Genomic DNA, 19992 nt, shown 5'->3' with positions numbered 1-19992 from the left:
AAAACATTATTACAGAAGGGTTAGCAGATATCTGAAATACAGAACATGCTCTGGATTTTACCTGTGTGGAAAAAAACTTATAATTCAATCAATAATGGAAACATACTTTAAATTTTATCTTGAACTGACCACAACTGAGAGAGCCTTGATGTGAAAGCATTCATATCTGAAGAGTAAAAAAATCCAACTGTCACCATGTACATCAATCCTGGAGGAAGTGGGTCTGGTACAGGTAACAACATCCACCCCTTCAGGGTGGGAAAATAACAGGAGAGATGAGCCCACTCCCACATCCTAAAACACAGAAAGCAACTCAGCCCTTGCAGTGCCCATGCCTTCCTTCCCTGGGAACACCTTGCTGGCTTGCACTGTCACACTTTGAAAAGCGGCCAAACACTGGATCTAAAAGCACAATAATGGGGAGCAAGTAGGGGGAAAAAAAAATCAAATCTAAATCTAATCTAATAATCTAATCTCTCTAAAGAGAGAGAGACTTAAAGCAAGGGGAAAAACAAACATGAAGGTGGAACCCTCCAGGATTCAGGCACGCAGTGGGAATCCCTTTTTGAGCTTTACTAGTGACTGACAATACACCACAGCAGTGTTTATCTCAGTCTATTTCCACTGATCTTTTACAACCCACCTGGTATTTGTTTACATCGGTGACATACTTTATTATTATATAATTTGGTTTACTGGATCAGATGCAATTCTTAAAAGGTAGTGTTTCTCAAAATGTACTCTGTTTATTGAGTAAACTGCAATATGAATTTTTGCCTAGGTAAATTTGCTTGCTGAGAAGGAAGCAAAAGAAATATAATCAAGAATAAATAGGTCTGGTAAAGTAACAGAAGAACTGTGATCTAGGAATATATGATCAAAAGTTGAAGCTTTTAATTAAACAGCTTCATTTTACAAAGCAAATTTTCAGTTAACTGCAGTTAATTATAATTTCATTTAGGTTTTGAGTTGCCACTATGGAGAATTGTAACATAACCCCTAACTGTGTGTTCTATTTCTATCTATGCTGACCTTTGCAGTACTACCAGTTCACTCTGGTAACTCCTCAGTAGAAGGACCAGGTGCAATTCAGTAAAAATGCATCACCTCTTACTGGGACTGTAACTGGATCTGAAATTGGTCACAAACAATAAAATTAAAGGAGTCTCTGCCTAATTAATGATCTCTTCTATTCTACTGCCATTATCAAATGGCAAACAGAGAAGGTACAGCTCTGCAAATGGGAACCAAAATGAAGAAGAGGTGACAACCTTCATGCAGAAAGTTTGCATTAAGCTTCCACACTATTAAAACTGTTAGGGAAATATGGTAACAAAGGCACCACATGCCTATAGACAGGGCAAAGTCACCCACCATTACTGCTACTTCTTTTCTGCAGTTCACAGCTTAGCAACAAAAATTCAAATAGTCATTCTTTACATTTTATCCATCATATTTGGAATACCAGGGTCTGCATGGTCAGATAATTTAGAGACATGCATCTATCTGTTAGAGAAAGAGAAAGCTGGTGAAACCATGAAATACAGTAAGTCAGCATACACTAATTAGTACTACCTAGAAGAATTCTTAGCTATAGCTAAGAAATACAACAAATTCTATGGGAAAATCAAGAGGATTACCACACTTCCAGTGAAAAGCAAACAAGGGCTGTTTGGTATTCCTCTTTACATATACATACTTGCTCATTATCCAAAGCATTGCAGACCCAAATATTACTACAGAACTTCTAAAATCGAATCTTGGCTTCCCATGCCCACTGTGGATTTATTAGTCAAGTCATAGCTCTTTTCAATAACAAGTATCACTGCATAGCTTCTTCAATCAAATCCTGTATTTGTTTTGTCATCCCCCTGGACATTATTGACTTCCTATTAATGCCAGAAGGGTCATCAGGAACTCATTTTTTCTGTTCCCCAAAACATCCTGTTCACACTGTTCATGAGCAGTCACAGACACTGAGAACTAATCCCCGAGCTAACCACTATGGATTCAATCACTATATGAGCACTGTAATATCTGCAGTTGGATTAAATATAATTTCATTTTCTGAATAAGCACTTTAGCTAATTTAACCTTGCTTTAATATCTTTGAATGGCAATGAGATTTCTTAAATTTGCAAGTGAAATGGATGATTCACTTTCCATTTCCATCAGCAAGTCACAATTACAGCATTTACAAATATTTTTCAAGATGCCAAATTTTCAAATGCTCTAACATATGCACTAACACTGAACAGGCCAACTCATGATGAAAACAGTTTATGCTTATTTGAAAATTAACAATTCCTAATTAGTATCCCAAAAAATGTAGAATATATTTTCTGGAAAGAGAATACTGTTGAAATATGTTAGCCTCAAGGAATACAGCTCGTATCACTTTCTTCTGCACTGAGCAAACTCATTTATACAAAGGGGCATAACTTAAATTATTTTTGGTCAACCATATGTGCCAATTTTGGAAAAAAAATAGTAATTAGAAGGCAAAGCAGAGCAATTATGTTATCTTCCACAGAACAGAACAAGTGATTAAATGGAATTACTTATTAAGATATAAAAATGCCTTTATTGTGAATAATTCTTTGGGATACTTTGGGTAGCCATCTACATTGATTAAAAATTGCAGAATAAAAGTAGGCATTGATTAATAAAGGATGAGTTTTTCTCTAAAGCCTTATTTTTCAAATTAGAACATTTTCCTAGAGAGAAATGGAAAAATAAAATGTAAATACATTTATACTCCATTCATATGTTTCAGCTCTAAATGAAATTCTAAAAACTGTGATTAAACAGAAGAAATTTGTGCCTTAACAGAAAAATTACTAAAAATGATGATAAGATACTGACTAATACCTGCTAATGTACTTCTATTTAGCAATACTTTATGCTTACATGTTGCATTATCTCCCTCTACTGTTCATCCAACCTTTTTCCTACAGCTCAGTCTTGTTAAGAATGCAAGTAAACACCATGCTGTCCCTAACCTAAATGGGATTTTTCAGAAATACAGCAAGGACTAAATAATTGGTTTATTCTCTGTATCTTTGAACACTTAAATCACACAACAAATCTTCCAAGCCAGTATTGTGATTTCATTCCACAGACACTATACTTTACAATTAACTGTTCTCTGCTAAATAACATTTGCTTTCAAACAAGAGGAGACACCATGACAGAACTCAAGACTGAATCCAGAATTTTGTCTTCAAGCTTTTTAATATGATTAAACATCTCATAATTGCCATGTTAGAACTCTTCACCTAGCAGCCTTGGGCAGAACATTGGCCAAAAAAGAATTTTTCTTCTGTAGGAATTAGTTTGAATTTTTAAATTAGTTTCAATCAGAAATTTTGAAGAAAGACCTTCATATCATGATCTATATTCATCAGTTCACAGAAAACAGACTATTTTGAACAAGAGGAGTTCTGAAGGGAAACCAGATATTCTAAAAATTGCTGTAAGAATGCATTCCATAGAAATTCAACTAAAACACTTGTTAATGCAAAATTTAAGTGGTTCTCTTCTGAATTTAAATATATTTGTAAGCAGAATTATGTTCCTTTCACTGTTGCAAGGATATTTATGTCAACAGTATTGTCCTCCCAGAGGAACTAATTCCCAAAAGTAATTTAAACAATATTTGCTGCAATTTTAATGGGAAAATTTCCTCTCCCTACATGTCTCTTTCCATCAGGCATCTCCTTCAAAGTTTTTGATATGCATTCAAGTATCTATAGTACCAAAAAAAAAAAAAAAAAAAAGGAGAGGAGTGTAGAAAAATATAAAAGCATGGTTTATAGCTTTACAAAAACATGTTACTAAATAGTCTACAATCAAAGGCAAAGGGAATTGAGGAATGCTGAGGAAATTAATTGCATATAACAACCACTGTTAGATAAAAATCTTTTAATACTTTTAAGCCCTTCTGAGTATGATACTCTAGTCTTAACAGTCAGTTAAACACATACAATTCAAAGCTTAAGCAACTTCCCAGCAACATTAAAAAGTTTTAGAACACTTGAAGGGCATACCATGGATGTAAGCAAAACAATGAACTAGGAATTACAGTTACTAGTAAGTCACATAAGCACAGCAACAAAACAAAACAGAAAAAAAAAAAATAGGGAAAAGTACAGTGACAGTCCAGCAAATCCAGAATTTATTCCACTCACTGCAGCAGTTTTATCATTACAATGTACTGAATGCAACAAAAAACTGGAGGCTCATTCTGCATGGAAGAATTTCAAACCACCTTGATGCAGACTTGAGAGGAAACACCTTGCCAACAAGGGTAGCCCATAAGAAGATACAGGAGACAGGCATATTCAAATATTTCAAGCACCTACAGTATCTGAGGCAGGTGGACACAGCTCAAAAAAAATAATAATACTGCACCTCTCCCCATTTTCTTACTAAAACTAGCTTACAAATGCATGAAAACTAGTTTCAGCAAAATGAATGAGACAGAAGTGACCTCAAAGCATTTGCTTAATTACAAAATCATTAAATTCTCTCTCCACCATGCACCTCAAGGAAAGGTAATTCACCAATAATGCCTTAAGCACAGCTCTCCACCCAATGTTGAAAATGTGACTTGTAAACAATTCTCAAACCAATGAACTCATCCCCCAGCACTGCTCACTGCCTGCACACCAGACCAGAATGTGGCGAGTGCTGCAGCACCAAGCTCCTGGGAGCCTGACTCTGTGGGGAACAAGATTTATTGCAAACCCAAGCAGCATTTCCTTTAAGGCACCCTGCCTCCCACTTACATATGCTAAAGACCTAGCTAGAATCCTCCCCAGTCAAATGGTGAAGTCCCACCAAAAAGGAAAATGTAGCCTACTTACTGTTGCAGTAAGGTAGAAAAATCATAAAGGCTTCATAAAATCAAGCCTGCTCTCCTGGAATTAGTAGCTGGCCTTGTCAAAGCTAGCATTTTGCAAATTCCCATGTGAAAGCAATCCTGTTGTGAGCAATTCATTAACATAACTACTCCTGGGTAAAAAACAGCTTGCACCTGCATAAAGTGGTTTTGCACTATTAGATAGAAAAATGAAAACTATCTTTCACAAACATTCCCTGCACATATACACTGAGAATTTGAGTGACCAATCAATACAGAAAAACCAATTGTTGCTAACCAATAAAAGTAATTGTCAAGAAAACTACTAACCAATTAGAGCCCCACACAGGATCTGTAAAACTCTATAAAAAGGAGTTATGTGAATAAAGAATGACCTTTTTCCACCATGAAGAAAATGGAGTCCTGTGTGATTTATCCCCATACTTATTCTAAGAAAGGAGTATTAAAAGGAAAGCAGTAAAAAACCCAAGAAACAAAACCCAGTAACGACACCACCAAAGCTCATAAAGGTGACTGAGCAGTTGTAAAGGTTGTATCAGACAGCACTGAGGAGGATTGCACAGACACCTGTGTTACACAAGCCAAACAAAGGGTCTCGACATGTTCCAGTATGGATCTTTTGCTTCCAAAGAAGCCACAGAATGCTGGGTTTTACGCTTTTGGTTATGAGGGAACTAGAAAATTTAACACAGTAATTGCCTGTGCAAAGGACTGCAGCATGGCTGTGACTTTAAACTGCCAAATCCATCATCAGCAAGGGCAGGGTGAAATCTTACACCTTGTGCTTCAATGCCGAGCTACCCTACAGCACCCATAGAGCCTTATCCAGCACAGGAGTGTCCTAAACTTTCTTACATTGAGCTCGAGGAGCCTACTGTGGCATGCTGGGCAGCAGGAAAAGCTGGGCACTGACAGGGATACAGGAGGTAGGGACTAAAGCACCTTCCCACATGGATTCCAGTGAGAGCTGCTTTGGGTGAGTCCGAGGTTATCAAACTTTTCTTTGAATTAGGACTGTACTGGCCTGCACTAGATCTGAAATCATTGTGGCCAGAGCTGGGACTGCCTGCTAAACTTAAAGCAAAACATTCACAGTTTCACTCCCTGGCAACCTCCACTGCAGGTGTATTCTGAACTAAAGCATGAGAGCATCAGCTGCCCTTACAGAGGCTCAGCAAGGAAATTACTTGGACACTTAGCTCTAGGCCTTGACTGCTGTAACAATGCTCACAGAATATGAAAGTCATGCTTGGCCACTCAAGTGGAAAGCTCATGAAGGCTCACTTCTCAAACTGCTCTAGCTAAATCCACAAGGTCAATGCTTTTATGGTCTCTTATTTGGGCCAAGCATGACCATACCCAGTCAGCAGGCATGGCACAGCAGCTGAGCCTTATATGAAAAAGCACAGGTACACGTGACAGAACCAAGCACTTTTCACTAAAAAAAGCTTATTTAAAAATAAGCCAGAATCAGGAAGGTCCAACAGCAAATGCACCTGTGATCAGTTTTCAAGGAGATTGTGACTATTCTTTCACAAATCCAAAATGCCCTAATAAATTCCAGTTTTAATTTCTGGTTTTTATTACTAAACGAAGGAGAAGAATAAAGGAAAGCAGTGTAATTAGATGAATATGCACACAACAACTGGCAGAGAGTAATTTGTTTCTGCTTTAATCAATTCAGCATTAAATGACCATTCCATTGGAATACCTTCAGAGAAGCAAATAGGCAGCAAACACAGGGATTTTACAACACAGCAATCTGCTGACTGTCACTTGGATATTCATAAGGAACAAATCGCTCCCACCTTTAGATTTTATATCATTTGTTATAAGAAGTCATAAATAATTGAAAGTCACATGATAAATTATTCAGCTAAGCCCACAGTTTCCAAGGAATCCTAGCATGAGTCTGGATTAAAGCTATAATGCAAGTCAGATGCAGAATTTGAGCTGACACCCCACAGTTTCCACACAGTGGAGCAGTCCAGGGAGTTTGGCACTTGTCAGCGTGTCCTTTCCACCACAGGGACACGTAAATACCTTGTGAATATTTATGAACTAGCAGTCCCTGTTGCCTACTGTGTGCTTCACCTGCTTGTCCATACTTGGTTATGAATCAGTGACACTTAACCCAGAGCTTCCCTCGGCACAATTGATTAGGACATTCATTTTCTTTAAGGGAAGGCGCTGTCCTTTAAGGCTAGTGCTGAACTTATCTCTGCTGTAAACGATTTTGTCTTTAACCATAATTACCTGTTATCATTAACAGAGAAGATATTCAGGGCAACTAGCATGGAAGTGACTGCAGGAATATTGCTTGGATGTAAAAATGCTGCAACAGTCCTGCTACTTTCTTTATATGAACGAAGTTATCTGCTTTGGGTAGGTCTAGGCCATAATGTCCAGGAACAAATATCAAATAATCCACAAACTAAGACATCCTGTCTAGACTGGAACTAAGCAGCTTGCTTTGTACAGCTGTGTCTCTTGTGCTTAACTGACTTTAGGGTCTAAGATATGAATTCTGATTCTAGTTTCTTCCAAAAGAAGGGAAGAAGTTGATAATCTCTCTCCTGCATAGATTGTTTAGTACATGAGAGACTTTGTTCCAAGTGAAGAATCTCCCAGGTTCCGACCTCTCTCTCTATGAGGGCATTCTTTTTGTTCTCTACTCTGCTGCTTTCACAAAAATTGCAGGGACTTCTACCTGAGATATTTAACTCACTGTCATACTCAGTGAGAATCATACAACAGGATCAAAAGTTCTTCTACCAGAAAATAAAATTTACAAAAAAACCAAAAAACCAAAGAAAAAAACTAAACAAAAAAACAACCAACCAACCAAACAAAACCAGGTAGGAAGTTAAAGCAACAGGCAAGGAATGTGTCATAGAATGCAACACTGAAGAGGGACTTGTAGTAAGGGATCTACATATGCTACTATACTTGTGGTACTTCATAACATTATTGTTTATAGATTAGGCAAATCAACCATATCATACTGATCTAGTATGGTCTAAGAAAGTTAATAATCCTGATCCCATCCATACAAAGAACTGGAGAGAAGCATGAAGCTGGCATGTACTTCTTAGAAAGGCACTGCTGGCCTGAGCAGCCCTGAAAATCTTATGTGAAATAAATCTGTTTGTTTGAGGTATGCCCCAAATAATCAACTCTCTCTCCTTTCCAGCTGAAGCAACTCTGTGCATAACACTTCACTCACTACAGGTATGATCCCTGAGAGGTAACAAAATAGAAGGCACAACCTAAAACTGTTTCTAGAATCATGCAGAAGCTTTGCTGAGCATACTTGAAATTACACAATAACCACTGTTAGTCTCTGCATGAACGCATTCTGTAGACATTGACTAATGGAAAATTGAGAAAGATATCCCAGAACAGCTCCTGTATTAATATGTCACTTTTATTCAGAGTTAGTATTCCTATGATTTATTCCTATGTTTTTTCATAGTGCTTTAGACTATTGTAGTTTTTAGGAAATTATCTGTGGCTGAGTTTACACTGCACATAACATTTGTCTCAGCACATTCTGGATCATCTCTGAAACAAAAAAAAAAAAAAGAATTCTAATTCTGAAGAGATCACAGTTGTGTTGTTTGTGGGTTTATTTCTGTCAAAGTGCCTTCAGAGCTGTATTAAGATCATTCTTTTTAACCATGTAAATTTTCATTCAAAAATACGTATATCTTAAGTAGCAACCAGTACAGTTCCATATGAGATTATCTGAAAGCAGTATTGAGAATGTGACTTCTAGCATATTTTACCACCTTAAGAAACCAACATTTCTAAACCCTACACTCTATATCCTTATAAATACAATGATAAATAACCTGTGTTCTCATGCTCAGCTGGGACAGTATTTTTGTCATCCACTAGCATATAAGTGGCAGAAATCTGGGGGGATCCCCTCGTCGATTCACACTTGAGGCAAGGAAGGAGTGAAATGTGATAGGCGAGCACCCCCTCGTGATGGAAGCCTTAAACACAGCATTGCACGTCTCAGAGCACTTGGGCTAGTTAAATGCAGGTGTATTTCTATTGTACTGTGGTCACAAAAAGAGACTTAATAAAAAAATTAAAACTAAAAACAAAAGTATGTCATTTGATACTCAGTCTTTGTCCTGAAGATAGCAGAGAACACACTCAGACTCAGCCCAAACAAAACGCAGGCATGAAATGCTGCAGCAGTGAATGTTTGTTCGAGGCAGTCACTCAAAATTCTTAAGAAAAAAAAAATAAAAATGACCACTTAAAAGCTTAAGGCATGTTCCTTGTTTTTGAGGTTTGGCAGGTTTTGCTATAGCAGCAAATGAGTGAGACACACATTTCACTACACTGTTAATATTCTAAGAATTAGTTTAGTAACGGCTGAATTCTAAAGCATCTTAGAAGCTCAGGTAGTTTCTGTCACCCCATGTTTTTTAACACAAAAATAAAATGAAAAATACTATTTTTTTGTTTTAATGAAATATTTCATTAAAGAACATTTTTCTGAGAAAAGTGTAGCTACGGCTATAAGAGAGTCATAACTGTTTAAGCCATGTGAAAAAAGCTAAGAGCTCAGAGGACACTAACCCTAACCCAAGGACCTGAGAAGCTGCAAATTGATGTAGAAGGAAAACAATTGACAGAATTATGTCTTGGGTACACTCTTATTAAAGCAATATTGCCAATAATGTGTAGCCATAAGTAGCAAAAGTGAGGCACAAATAAATAAGAAAAAGCCCTTTAATCATATAAGTGCTCAGTAATGTGTCCAACAATAAAGACCAATAGACAGCCCCTTTTTAAAGGAATTATGTATTTCTGGCTGAGGACCAACGTGATTAGATGCTTCTGGCTTCAGACAAAGAGCCTTACAAATATTTTTTGATAAAACAAATATATTTATAGTTAAATTTCACTCGGTGTAAGTATCAAGGTAGACACACAGCTCTACACAACAGGAAGTCCAGCCACAAACCTAACATCAAACCCACACACAGGAACGTCAACACTCTGAAAATGTTCCTTTGTCATTGTGGCTTCAGGATCCCAAAGGGTTTATCAATAAAACTGATGAGACTTCTCCAAATTCAGACAAGCTAAAAAAAAAAAAAAAAAAAAAACCAAGAATTGCTGGCAATTAAAAAAAAATCAAACCTTCTACCAGTTAGGTATACAGCAAATAGAAAGGTGTTTACTGGAATTTCTGTAACTCTTCCTTCTCAGGATGCATTCAGACAACTCAGTTATAAAATCAGGTCATCAATACTGTAGTTTTTTTCGAGATCCCTCCAACAATCTGAGTCTTTACAGTAACAGAATCAATTCCTGAAAGCATCCAGTTAAGTGTATTCAAAAAAAATCTGCTTCTACCTTACATCCTCACTAAAGTTAGACAGTTAAGGTTGCAAAAAAACACCAAACTGAGAGATGAGACATAAATACAAAGAAAATATGTACAATGCAAGAAATATGTTCCAAACATCTTTATTTAAAGCATGTGAACGGTTTACTTACAATTTTTCTCCTTGTTTTGCTTTTCTGTCATTAACCAAATACACACTTCCAAAGCTTCCATTGCCAAGTTTCCTCTGAATAGTGTATCTTCTTGCAATCACAGCATCTGAGCAAGCAGAATTAAATCTGGCAACAGGGACATGCTTAGCAGTTTCTTGAAATTTCAGCATTTCTCTGTGCAACAAAAGCTACACAAATGTCTCAAGGATGTAGCTTTCAAATCCTTTTATTCTTCCATGGATGTTCAGAGAAATCACTTGAAACAGAAAAATACTGATTTGTCACTGTGTTATTTTTATTAAACTTCTCGTTTAATTCTGTTCCAGTGTTTACAGTACCCAGCTTGCAGCAAACACAAATTAAGTGGAATCATTAGGTGCTAAACTGCAGGCAGCAGACTTGATAAACAAACTCCAGATAATGTAAATGTGATATAGACAGTCTTCCTAAATGAACATTAAGTTAGTTCACTGAACTGATAGCACAGTTCTCCTAGATATGGCACTCTTCCTCACCACCTGTCTTTATACCACCACACTACCTGACACCAAAAATATCTGCATTTCAGGATGCTAATTTCAAGATTTTTGTACATATTGAAGCATAACCTGTACTCTTAATTTGAGTTCTCTCCCATCTCTGTTTTCTCTGCTCTTTCATTTACCCCTCAGATTTCACCATCTGTTCCTGTGCTGACCTCACAGCTTCACCATGACTCACTACTAGTATCTTCTGTAAATCAGTTTCACAGAAAATCTGCAAGACTTCCAATAAAACCCAACTCTGCCTAAAGTTAATTTCTCCTTCACTGTGCCTTTTCATGACTCCCACTTCCAACCTTTCCAACAAGTCAACTTTGGTTGGGAATTCCTCTCTAACTGAGGTCCTAATTCTGCAAACATAAGGACTGCAAAGGCCAAGCTCTGGCATTTCTATGGTTTTCAACAGCTCAACATTAGCTTAGATAACTTTGTTTGCTCAGCCTTCCTCATTCCAAATGAAAAAGGGGAGGTGCTTCACTGCACATAACAAAACAATATTGTTTTCATTACTTTGTCTTTATAATGCTACGTGCATCGTTTTGCTGGAAGATTTTTTGGAGCAAGTAAAGGTCTTGCAAGATCAGTGCTGTTATTGTTACCATCCATCAGCACTGGAGAGCAGCAGGCCCACACTGGCCTTGTTCACCATATCATTTCAAGGACAAGGCAAGCACATAAACAGGATTTTCCTTGTTGTGGTGGTGGTTTTGGAAGAGCAAAGACAAACTGCCTAATTTTAAAAGCTGTACAACTTTAGGTTACAAGTCACTGGCTTCTCTGCCAAATGAATGCAGAGCCTAAATTAAGACAACAGATTTGTATCTTGCAACAACAAACCCTCTGTCTCTTCTGTCTCTCTCTCTCTCTCTCTGTGTGTGTGTGTGTGTGTAGGCACAAGAACCTCTTTTCATACCCATCTGCTGAGCTGCTGTCACACTATACCAAAAAGCCTGACACTGCGATGTCACCATGTTATGAAACACAGACTTTAATTACCACAGGACATCTTAATAATACAAATCTTGCATGTTTTTTAAACTACACCACTCCTACTACTGTTTCTTTATTCTCTTTCAGCAACACTGACAAAAATTTTGAAATGCCAATGCTATGTCTGAAGGAGCCCAAATGAATCATGTTGAGGTGTAGAGGAGGGGAAGCCAGAAAGATGAACTCCATAAAATATTGTATTACCAATTCTAGAAAGTTTATGCAATTTTCATTTACTGTTATATTCTCATAACTGCTGTGTTATGCATGCCTTCATAAATTCCTTTAGAAATAAGTACACTTAGAAAAACTGCTGAGCTTTTTTTTTCTTTCTGAAGTGACTTACCACAGCTCACCTTCAAACTTTCTACTTACTTGGGGCTAGGAATGTATGACAATCCTTTACACCATGAAACCATGCTTAAGATCAAGTAGCTCACTGAGTTTAACTTCTGTGCTTTATTTCTAATAATGCCTCCCACCTTTTACTCTCAATGCTTCAAGTTCCCTCCCTATATAATAATAGTAATAACTATCATGTAACTTTGTGAAATGCTTTAGAGTCTACTGCTGAAGAGTGTTATGAGGCAGGGGCCAGTGATTGCCATTGTGGCATCACAGGTGCATTTCAATGGCACAGAAGAGGTGGATTGCTGAGCACTGCCTCGGAAAGAAATGCCTTTTAGGAGCCAACAGACCTTAAAGATTGACTCAGCCATAAGACTGGTGGATTCTTCAAGAAGTATATGAACCACAGCCTCTCCTACCTCACTCAAACCTTTAGCCCAACCTTCCTTGTGCTCCTTTCCTACCAGTGTCCATCTCCAACTGAGCAGGTGTTTCCCAAGCAGCAACATCAATTGCTTCACTAAAGTTCAGAACAACTAGAGACAGCGCAAAGCAATCAAGTCTCCAGCTCTCTTTTCCTAAAAAAAAAATCTCAGTATACCCTACCCAGTATCTTTGGTAAGGAGTTTCCTTTGTCCCATCCACCATTCCCAAGTCCCATCCCAGAGCCAGGGAGCCTGCTGATGCCACCCAAACTAATGCAGTTACATTGCCTGGATCACTATTTTTTAATATTTTCTTCCCTGGCTAGAGTTAAATCTTCATTTTTGTGCTGCAGACTAAAGGAAAGTTGCTGGTTAGCCCCACCTACACATGTTGAGTGGGAACCATCTCAACTTCTTCCCTGACCTTTCTTAGTTTCTGTAAGAAAGATTAACCTTCAGGTTTCTTTAGCAACTGCTAAGATACTCTGACATTTTCTGCTTTCAAGATAATCCCCACTTTGCCAATCCAGGCTATTTTCCAATTTTATCAGGTTTTCTTTTTATTTCTTAAGAACCATTGTGTTACATTAACATTTGCCACCCTCCAACCCCTGCAGCACAAATTCTAAAGTCTTTAGTTCATAATATCGTCAGTATTTACCACCTTGGCTTTTTTTCCTGCTGATGACTTCACCGGCCTGCTCTTTTAAATGTGTTGAAAATTCTTTAAAAAAAAAAGATTTTTTCCTTAATGGAAAACAAAATTATAAAATTAACTTTATAACACTGGTCCATTCTTCTTTTCTGGAACATCTTTATAAACACTTACCTAAGGCTAAAGGGACATCACCTCACTTATCTCAGTTTTTTACTGTTGCTAGAGAAATGATAACTAAATTTTATTATTAGTGCTGGTAGCAAAGGAGTTTGAGGATGATGGTAAAAGGGGGACAAATGTACTCGACTGTCAAATTTAGCATCTCCCTGGCGCACATTTGGGAAGCCGAGATCCCCTAGCACAATCTCAGCGATGTTATTACCTGGTTTCAAGACTGTGCAAGACTCAAAACACCGGGTGGCACCCGCATTCCCACACAGCAAGGAGCGAGGGCGGCGTCCCCGTTCCTCACCCCTCCGAGACGGGCGGCACTCCCCGGGAGCCGGCGGTGCCCCACGTCCCCGCCGCTTCCCGCCGCTCCAGCGCCCGTCCCGACGGCGGGGCTGCGGTGCCTGAAGGCGCCCCGTGTTCCCTGGGGCTGGCCTATGGCCGGCAGGGCGGGAGCGGCCGCCACTCCCGGAGCCCTCGGCGCCCCCGGAGCCCTCGGCGCCCCCGGAGCCCTCGGCGCTCCCGGCCAGGCCCGGCCCGCGCCGTTCGCAGCCCGGTCGCCAGGAAACGGCGCGCGCGCGCCCGAGCGGCGGCGGGCGGGAGGAGCGGCAGGAGCGGGAGGAAGCGGATCCGGGATGGGAGGGCCGCGCGTATCACTGCCGGCCCTGCTTCCGGCGCCATGGGCGTCCAGGGACTCACGGGCTTCGTGGAGGAGCGCGGCGTGTTCTTCACCGAGCTGCGGGTGCGGGACACCAAGCTGGTCATCGACGGCAGCAGCCTCTACCACCACCTCTGCTTCGCCCCCGACGCCGACTTCCGACGCGGCGGCGACTACGGCGCCTTCACCGCTGCCGTGCGCGACTTCTTCGGCGTCCTGAGGGCCTGCGGCGTCGCGCCCTTCGTGGTGCTGGACGGCGGGCGCGGCGCCGAGGACAGGAAGCTGCCCACGCTGCGGGGCCGCGCCGCCGAGCAGCTGCGGGCGGCCCAGGGGCTGTCCCGGGGCGCCGGCGGCTGCCTGGCGCCGCTGCTGACCCGCGAGGCCTTCGTGCAGGCGCTGGGCCGGCTCGGCGTGCCCTTCGTGCAGTGCTTCGCCGAGGCCGACAGGGAAATCGCCGGGCTGGCCAGCCGCTGGGGCTGCCCCGTGCTCTCCCTCGACAGCGACTTCTTCGTGTTCGACCTGGCGGGCGGCTACTGCCCGCTGTCCCACTTCCAGTGGCGGAGCGTGCGCGCCGCCGCCGCGCCGCCGGGGTGCTTCGTGCCGGCGCGCTGCTTCTCCGCCGAGCGGTTCTGCGGGCACTTCGGGAGCCTGAGCAAGGCCCTGCTCCCGCTCTTCGCCGTCATGCTCGGCAACGACTTCATCGGCCTGGAAGCGCTGGAGGCGTTCTTCAGCAAGGTGCGCCTGCCGCGGGGCTGCGCGGCGGGCAGGGGCGGGAAGCACCTCCGCTTCCAGGGGCTGCTGAACTGGCTGGCGCAGTTTGCGGAGCCCGCCGAGGCCGTCGACAACGTGCTGAAATACCTCAAGAAACACCAGAGGGAAGAAATACGGGAGCTTCTGTGCTCTTCAATGGAGGACTATGCTCCGTCCGACGTGAATCTGGAGGACTTCTTTCAGAATGGGAGCTATGAGTGCGAGGCTGCCAGGAAAGCAGACGTGCCACAGTGGGTACTCGATGCTTTGGCGAAAGGTAAGCTGGCCCCGTTCCTCATCAATGCCCTGATACTTAGAAGTACCTTCCTTCGCGTTCAGGTGGAGAACATGCAGAGACCCAGTGCTCATAGCGCGACTTTGCCCATCCGACAAGTTATCTATGGACTGCTTCTGAGAGTATCTCACAGTACTGAAGATGCTTCTCCGTGTAAGCAGACCAACGAGCTGCCCATTGTATGTGAATTTGACAGATGCCAAAAGACACTTAAAAAAACATTTGTTCAAGCAGCAAGCCTACCCCCAGATTATTGTGATGATCGTTTTCCTTTGGACAAGTTAATGGAGGTAAATGGTTGTCACAACAGATCATAGTTAACAGTGTTTCACGAGTGACACAAAAATAGTAACTACTGTAACACACAAGTATCTGTGATATTTAAGAAGCTAAGTCGGGTTGTCTTCACTTCCTTTCCTTCCTGCCCCCTCTAAGTGTACCAAGACAAATTATATGAGAAGTTGTAGTGTGTGTGTATATGCCATACTCCCTGCATTTTCCATTGGAAGCCCTTATTTCATCCTATGTATGTCGTTACACTAATACTTGGTTTTTTTTGGAAGGAATTCAGCTTCATGTAGTTTAGGAAAGTCCGATTTTAACACTACAGAACCTAATTTGTATTTGATCAAGCTGTGTGATGTTTCAGAGCAGTGTTCTTAAACAAAATCTGACCCATGCCTCTTTACTAGAAGTCATTATTCCAAGTGTGAATGTTGCAGCTGCCCAGCAGTTTTACCTGCCCCAAGTAGCCATGCTAACATGGCTCTCATGCTTGCCAGACAGAGCAGAACAGCACCTGAAAAACACCTGAAAACCACAGGAAAGTTGTACTAGGTTAGTTCCAGCCACCATTGTAGCACTTTGTAAATTCTAATGATTAAGACTGTAACTCTTGCCATAATGGGAAGTAATCTCCCATTCTCAAAGTTGCATAACTGAGGTTTTGTGTGCAGAAATTTCTGCAACGTCCAGAAATACAATCCATGTGTTTTAATTCTCATTTTTAAAGCACATATGCTCTATCCATTCTGGCAGTCAGATTGACTGTTGACACATCTCTGTGTGTGGGCAGTGCTTAATGTTTTTATCACTTGCTGGTGGTTCCTTTGTAAAAGAACCAAGTCTATCTCTGCTACACCTATTAAATGCTACAGATAGCTATGGGTCCAAAGTACAGGTTACTTTACATGGGTTATTGGCACACTCCTTTTAAACAATGCACGGCACTTAAGAGCTTGAAGAATCAAATTTCATGTTAAGAGAAATTAATGGCACCTTATTTCAACTTCGGTGTGTGTGCTGTTTGTTTAATGAATTTGAGCTTTGCTACTACAACAATTAATTGAACAAAAGGTTAGAAGAAGAAATGTTCAGCATTTAAAGTGTTCCAGGCAAAACTGACTTTTCAGTTGCTCTTCTGCTGTGGGAATGTCTGCCTAAGAGTAGGCAAAACGATCCTAATCAAGGTTTACAAAGCACTCAGATTGCAGCTGAACAGCCTGCTGCAATTCTGCATGCATGAAGTTATGGACAAAGCTTCTAACACCACTATCTGGAAGTTAAATGGCTCAGCAAAAAGGGAACATGTGCTAGGAATTAATTATTAGTTACTTTTATCTTTCTCCCTTATGTTTAACTGTGTCATTTTTAAAGTCTTAAGTAGTATTTAAAAAATTTCCTGTTCAGAATATCTATGAAACCTAATTTTTAATCAAAAACCTATAGTGGTAACTAATTTAACCAGGAACTTACTGGTCTTTTAGAAATTGCTCACAACAGATCAAGTCTCTTACTTCCAATTTTTAAATTTATTTTCAGGTGCCTGTTTCATGCCGTCGGATGCTTTTGCTGGAGACTCTGGGAGTGAAAATGAGTTCCCTAGAACCTATCCCAAGTCATTTACAACTCCCTGTTGCTGTAACATGTTACTGGATACGTTGTTCAGAACCAAAAGTTAAGCTGAACCAATTAAAGGCTCTGCTTCTAATGGTAGTTTCTGGAGAACTGCAGAGGATAACTGATGATCCAGGTACGTCTCCAAAGAACAGTTTTAGATGTTCAGCTTCTACAAAAATACAGCCCATAAATTCATTTTTCCACACTTATAGGGAGTTGTCCAAATTTAGAGGAATTAGCCTTGATTTACACTATATCCGAGGTGTCGCACTCCATGCATTGATATGCACAAAGAAAAAGTGCTAATCATCAATTTCACATTTTGTATAGGTAAAACAGTACTTTATCACATTAATTTGCATTCATAAGTACTTTCTTTAGGATCAAAATATTAATTCAGAAATAAAAGTTACAAAAAATAAGCTTAATGTGCTCAGGCATCAAGAAACTACTATTGAAGCATTCCAATATTTTTTTGCTTCTGAATTTTTCCAAAATCATTTGTACTTAAAAATGCTGAGTTGCCGAGGCATACTTTTCCTGCCTATGCATTGCAAATTTGAAAGTATTAAATAATCACAGAAATTGCTTCAGTAATATTTATACCTTTCAGGGTTATGGACATTTTCTTCCAGGAGTCCTTCATTTGATGGCAAAGACGATGCATGCCAGGGTTATACAGTTTCTTTAGGTTCTGGTTTATAGAAACCAGACTGACAGGGTTTCCAAGTGCGTTGTAGTGAAGTGGAAAGCTTGTTTGGATTTGATCACACAGAATCAATTAGGTTGGAAAAGACCTCTGAGGTCACAGAGTCCAACCCATGACTGAGCAAAAACCACCCTGTCAACCAGACCATGGCAGTGAGTGCCATGTCCAGTCTTTCCCTAAACACCTTCAGGGACAATGACTCCACCATCTCCTGGGGCAACCCATTCCAGTGTCTAATCACCCTTTCTGGGAAGAAATTCCTCCTAATGTCCAAGCTAAACCTCCCCGGGTGCAACTTAAGGCCATTTCTCCTTGCCCTATTGATTGTTACTGGGAGAAGAGACCACCCCACCTGGGCTACATCCTCCTTTCAGGTGGAACCAGGGAGAGGGCATTACTCTATACATTGCAGATACCTTTTGTACTTTTCACAACAGAACATTTATTTCCAAGTTTTTTTTTTATTTATAACCTAGATCCCACAGTTCTACCTGCTGAAGATGACAGCATTGCATATAATGAATTTCTAAAATGGAAGGAAAAGAAATTGCAAAATAACGACTTTGATTTAGATGCTGCACACAGTTTTTGCCAGTGGCAGTGCTGTCTTCAGATGGGATTGTATCTCAACCAGCTACTGGGTACTCCTCTCTCTGAGCCAGACCTAAGTAGGTAAGTGTCTTGGTTTGGAAAGAGAGGTGCCTGCTGAAGAAGGCAGGAGCCTCCCCTGAAATGGAGAGTGCAAACCCTCCCCACCCCTCCGAATTGCTATGAATTTTAAATTAAGGGGCTCTCAGGCAAAAAAATATGGGAGTAGGAAATAACAGTTCTTTAATAGGGAAGGAAAAAACCATAAAAAGATAAAATAAAACAATGGAATACACTAGAACAACACTGCCAGAGTCAGAACTCAACCTGACACCCTGTTGGTCAGGGTGTTGGTAGCAGTCCAGTTGGAAAAGGTGGCTGCAGTCCTCCTGAAGTGTCAGGTGTGGCTCTGTTGGAGCAGGGGCGTCCTGTAGAGAAAGGGTGTATTCTTCCTCTGTAGATCCGTGGAAGTAGAAGCAGCTGCTGTTCCTCTGGGGAATCCAGTGGGAAGCCGTGCTGGTGTGTCAGAATGTCCAGATTATATCTGGGCAGCAGTGCTCGGCTCCTCCCTCTGGGTGGAGCATCTCACAATGGGATGTTATAGTTCTTATCAGTCATGTGGTGACGTTCAAGAGCTTTTTATCAGCAGATGTCTCCCCAGAGGGAGGGGTGATTATGATCACTCAGGGGGAGAGATAAGGAGAATTGCCCACTTGACACCAGACAACTGCCATACAGATGGTAATAGAATACATCTTGCCTTGCAATCTGGAACGGTAAGGTTGTTCCAGAGATCTGCTTTCCACACAAGCCCCTGATGGAATCAATGTGTTAACATGTTTCATTTTCTCTGTCAAACTCCTTTGGCCAGTGCTTACAGCAAAACTCCCTCTATTAAAGGAGTTATAAAGAAGCACTTTTTGTAAAGAAAAACACATTTGGCATAGGAGTTGCCTGTTGGATACTGTATGTTTTTGTCATCAAGCAACATGTTTCTGTACCTGGCTAAATGCAGATTCTCTCCTTTTGAGCAGGCTTTACACTGGGACCCTTGTGCACAGACTGTATCAAGAGCTTAAATCAGCACCTTCAGTGGAAAATCTGTTTATCTCATCTCCAAAAATGGCTCAGCTTTATCTGGTTTTGTTAAATACAGTGGAGTCAATGGTCTCTCCTGACTTCTTTCAGGAGATGACCAAGACCAGATCAGAGTCCTGCAAAAAGAAGAAAGCATCTAGTAAGAAAAAAAGAGCCACCCGACGTGCTGTGCCAGAAACTCAGCATTTCTGCAATGTTAACAGGTTTGCAGCACTGGAAGTGGATGACTGAAAACACTATTCTTGGAATAACTTCTAATGCCATGCTGATGAAAGAAGTAACATTAAAATATGTGACTGTATTGGAATTTGCTCAACTGTTTTCTCACAAGTTCCTGATTCAATCTTTACCAAAAACCTTGCTTCAGGGGATTTTTATTTACCTTTTTGTAACTTGCATTTTGTAACTTGCATTTTGTAACTTACATTTGTATAAAAGAAATGCTGTCTAAAA

At 40.7% G+C, this 19992-nt stretch overlaps 2 protein-coding genes across 3 annotated transcripts in view; one reads left to right on the top strand and one right to left on the bottom strand.

The window, feature by feature from the left end:
* NEK11 (NIMA related kinase 11) overlaps positions 1 to 13895 on the bottom strand; it is an 82846-nt gene extending 68951 nt beyond the window's left edge. For both annotated transcript variants that reach the window (XM_059847497.1, XM_059847503.1), the window contains exons 1-2: positions 13757 to 13895; positions 10412 to 10667 (exon numbers count right to left, since the gene is read on the bottom strand). In XM_059847497.1, coding sequence (XP_059703480.1) covers positions 10412 to 10581 — 170 coding nt within the window. In that variant the 5' untranslated portion in view covers positions 10582 to 10667; positions 13757 to 13895. The remainder of the gene's footprint in view (positions 1 to 10411; positions 10668 to 13756) is intronic.
* A 281-nt stretch (positions 13896 to 14176) lies between these two features.
* Positions 14177 to 19992, top strand: ASTE1 (asteroid homolog 1). The gene is made up of 4 exons (XM_059847485.1): positions 14177 to 15535; positions 17067 to 17277; positions 18330 to 18525; positions 19476 to 19992. Exons 1-4 carry the CDS (start codon positions 14222 to 14224, stop codon positions 19768 to 19770), a joined length of 2016 nt encoding a protein of 671 aa, XP_059703468.1. The 5' UTR covers positions 14177 to 14221; the 3' UTR covers positions 19771 to 19992.

Source organism: Haemorhous mexicanus, chromosome 1, assembly GCF_027477595.1.
Source record: "Haemorhous mexicanus isolate bHaeMex1 chromosome 1, bHaeMex1.pri, whole genome shotgun sequence".
NCBI lineage: Eukaryota > Metazoa > Chordata > Aves > Passeriformes > Fringillidae > Haemorhous > Haemorhous mexicanus.
The sequence above is the reverse complement of the archived record's forward strand: the minus strand, read 5'-3'. Positions and strand labels throughout refer to the sequence as shown.

What these genes read in the sequence shown, in the direction of transcription:
- ASTE1 (XM_059847485.1), top strand. Translation starts at nt 14,222, where the DNA reads ATGGGCGTCCAGGGACTCACGGGCTTCGTGGAGGAGCGCGGCGTGTTC. An exon ending in CTTTGGACAAGTTAATGGAG is followed by an intron (nt 15,536 to 17,066) that starts GTAAATGGTTGT and finishes ATTTATTTTCAG; the next exon opens with GTGCCTGTTTCATGCCGTCG. An exon ending in TCTGAGCCAGACCTAAGTAG is followed by an intron (nt 18,526 to 19,475) that starts GTAAGTGTCTTG and finishes CCTTTTGAGCAG; the next exon opens with GCTTTACACTGGGACCCTTG.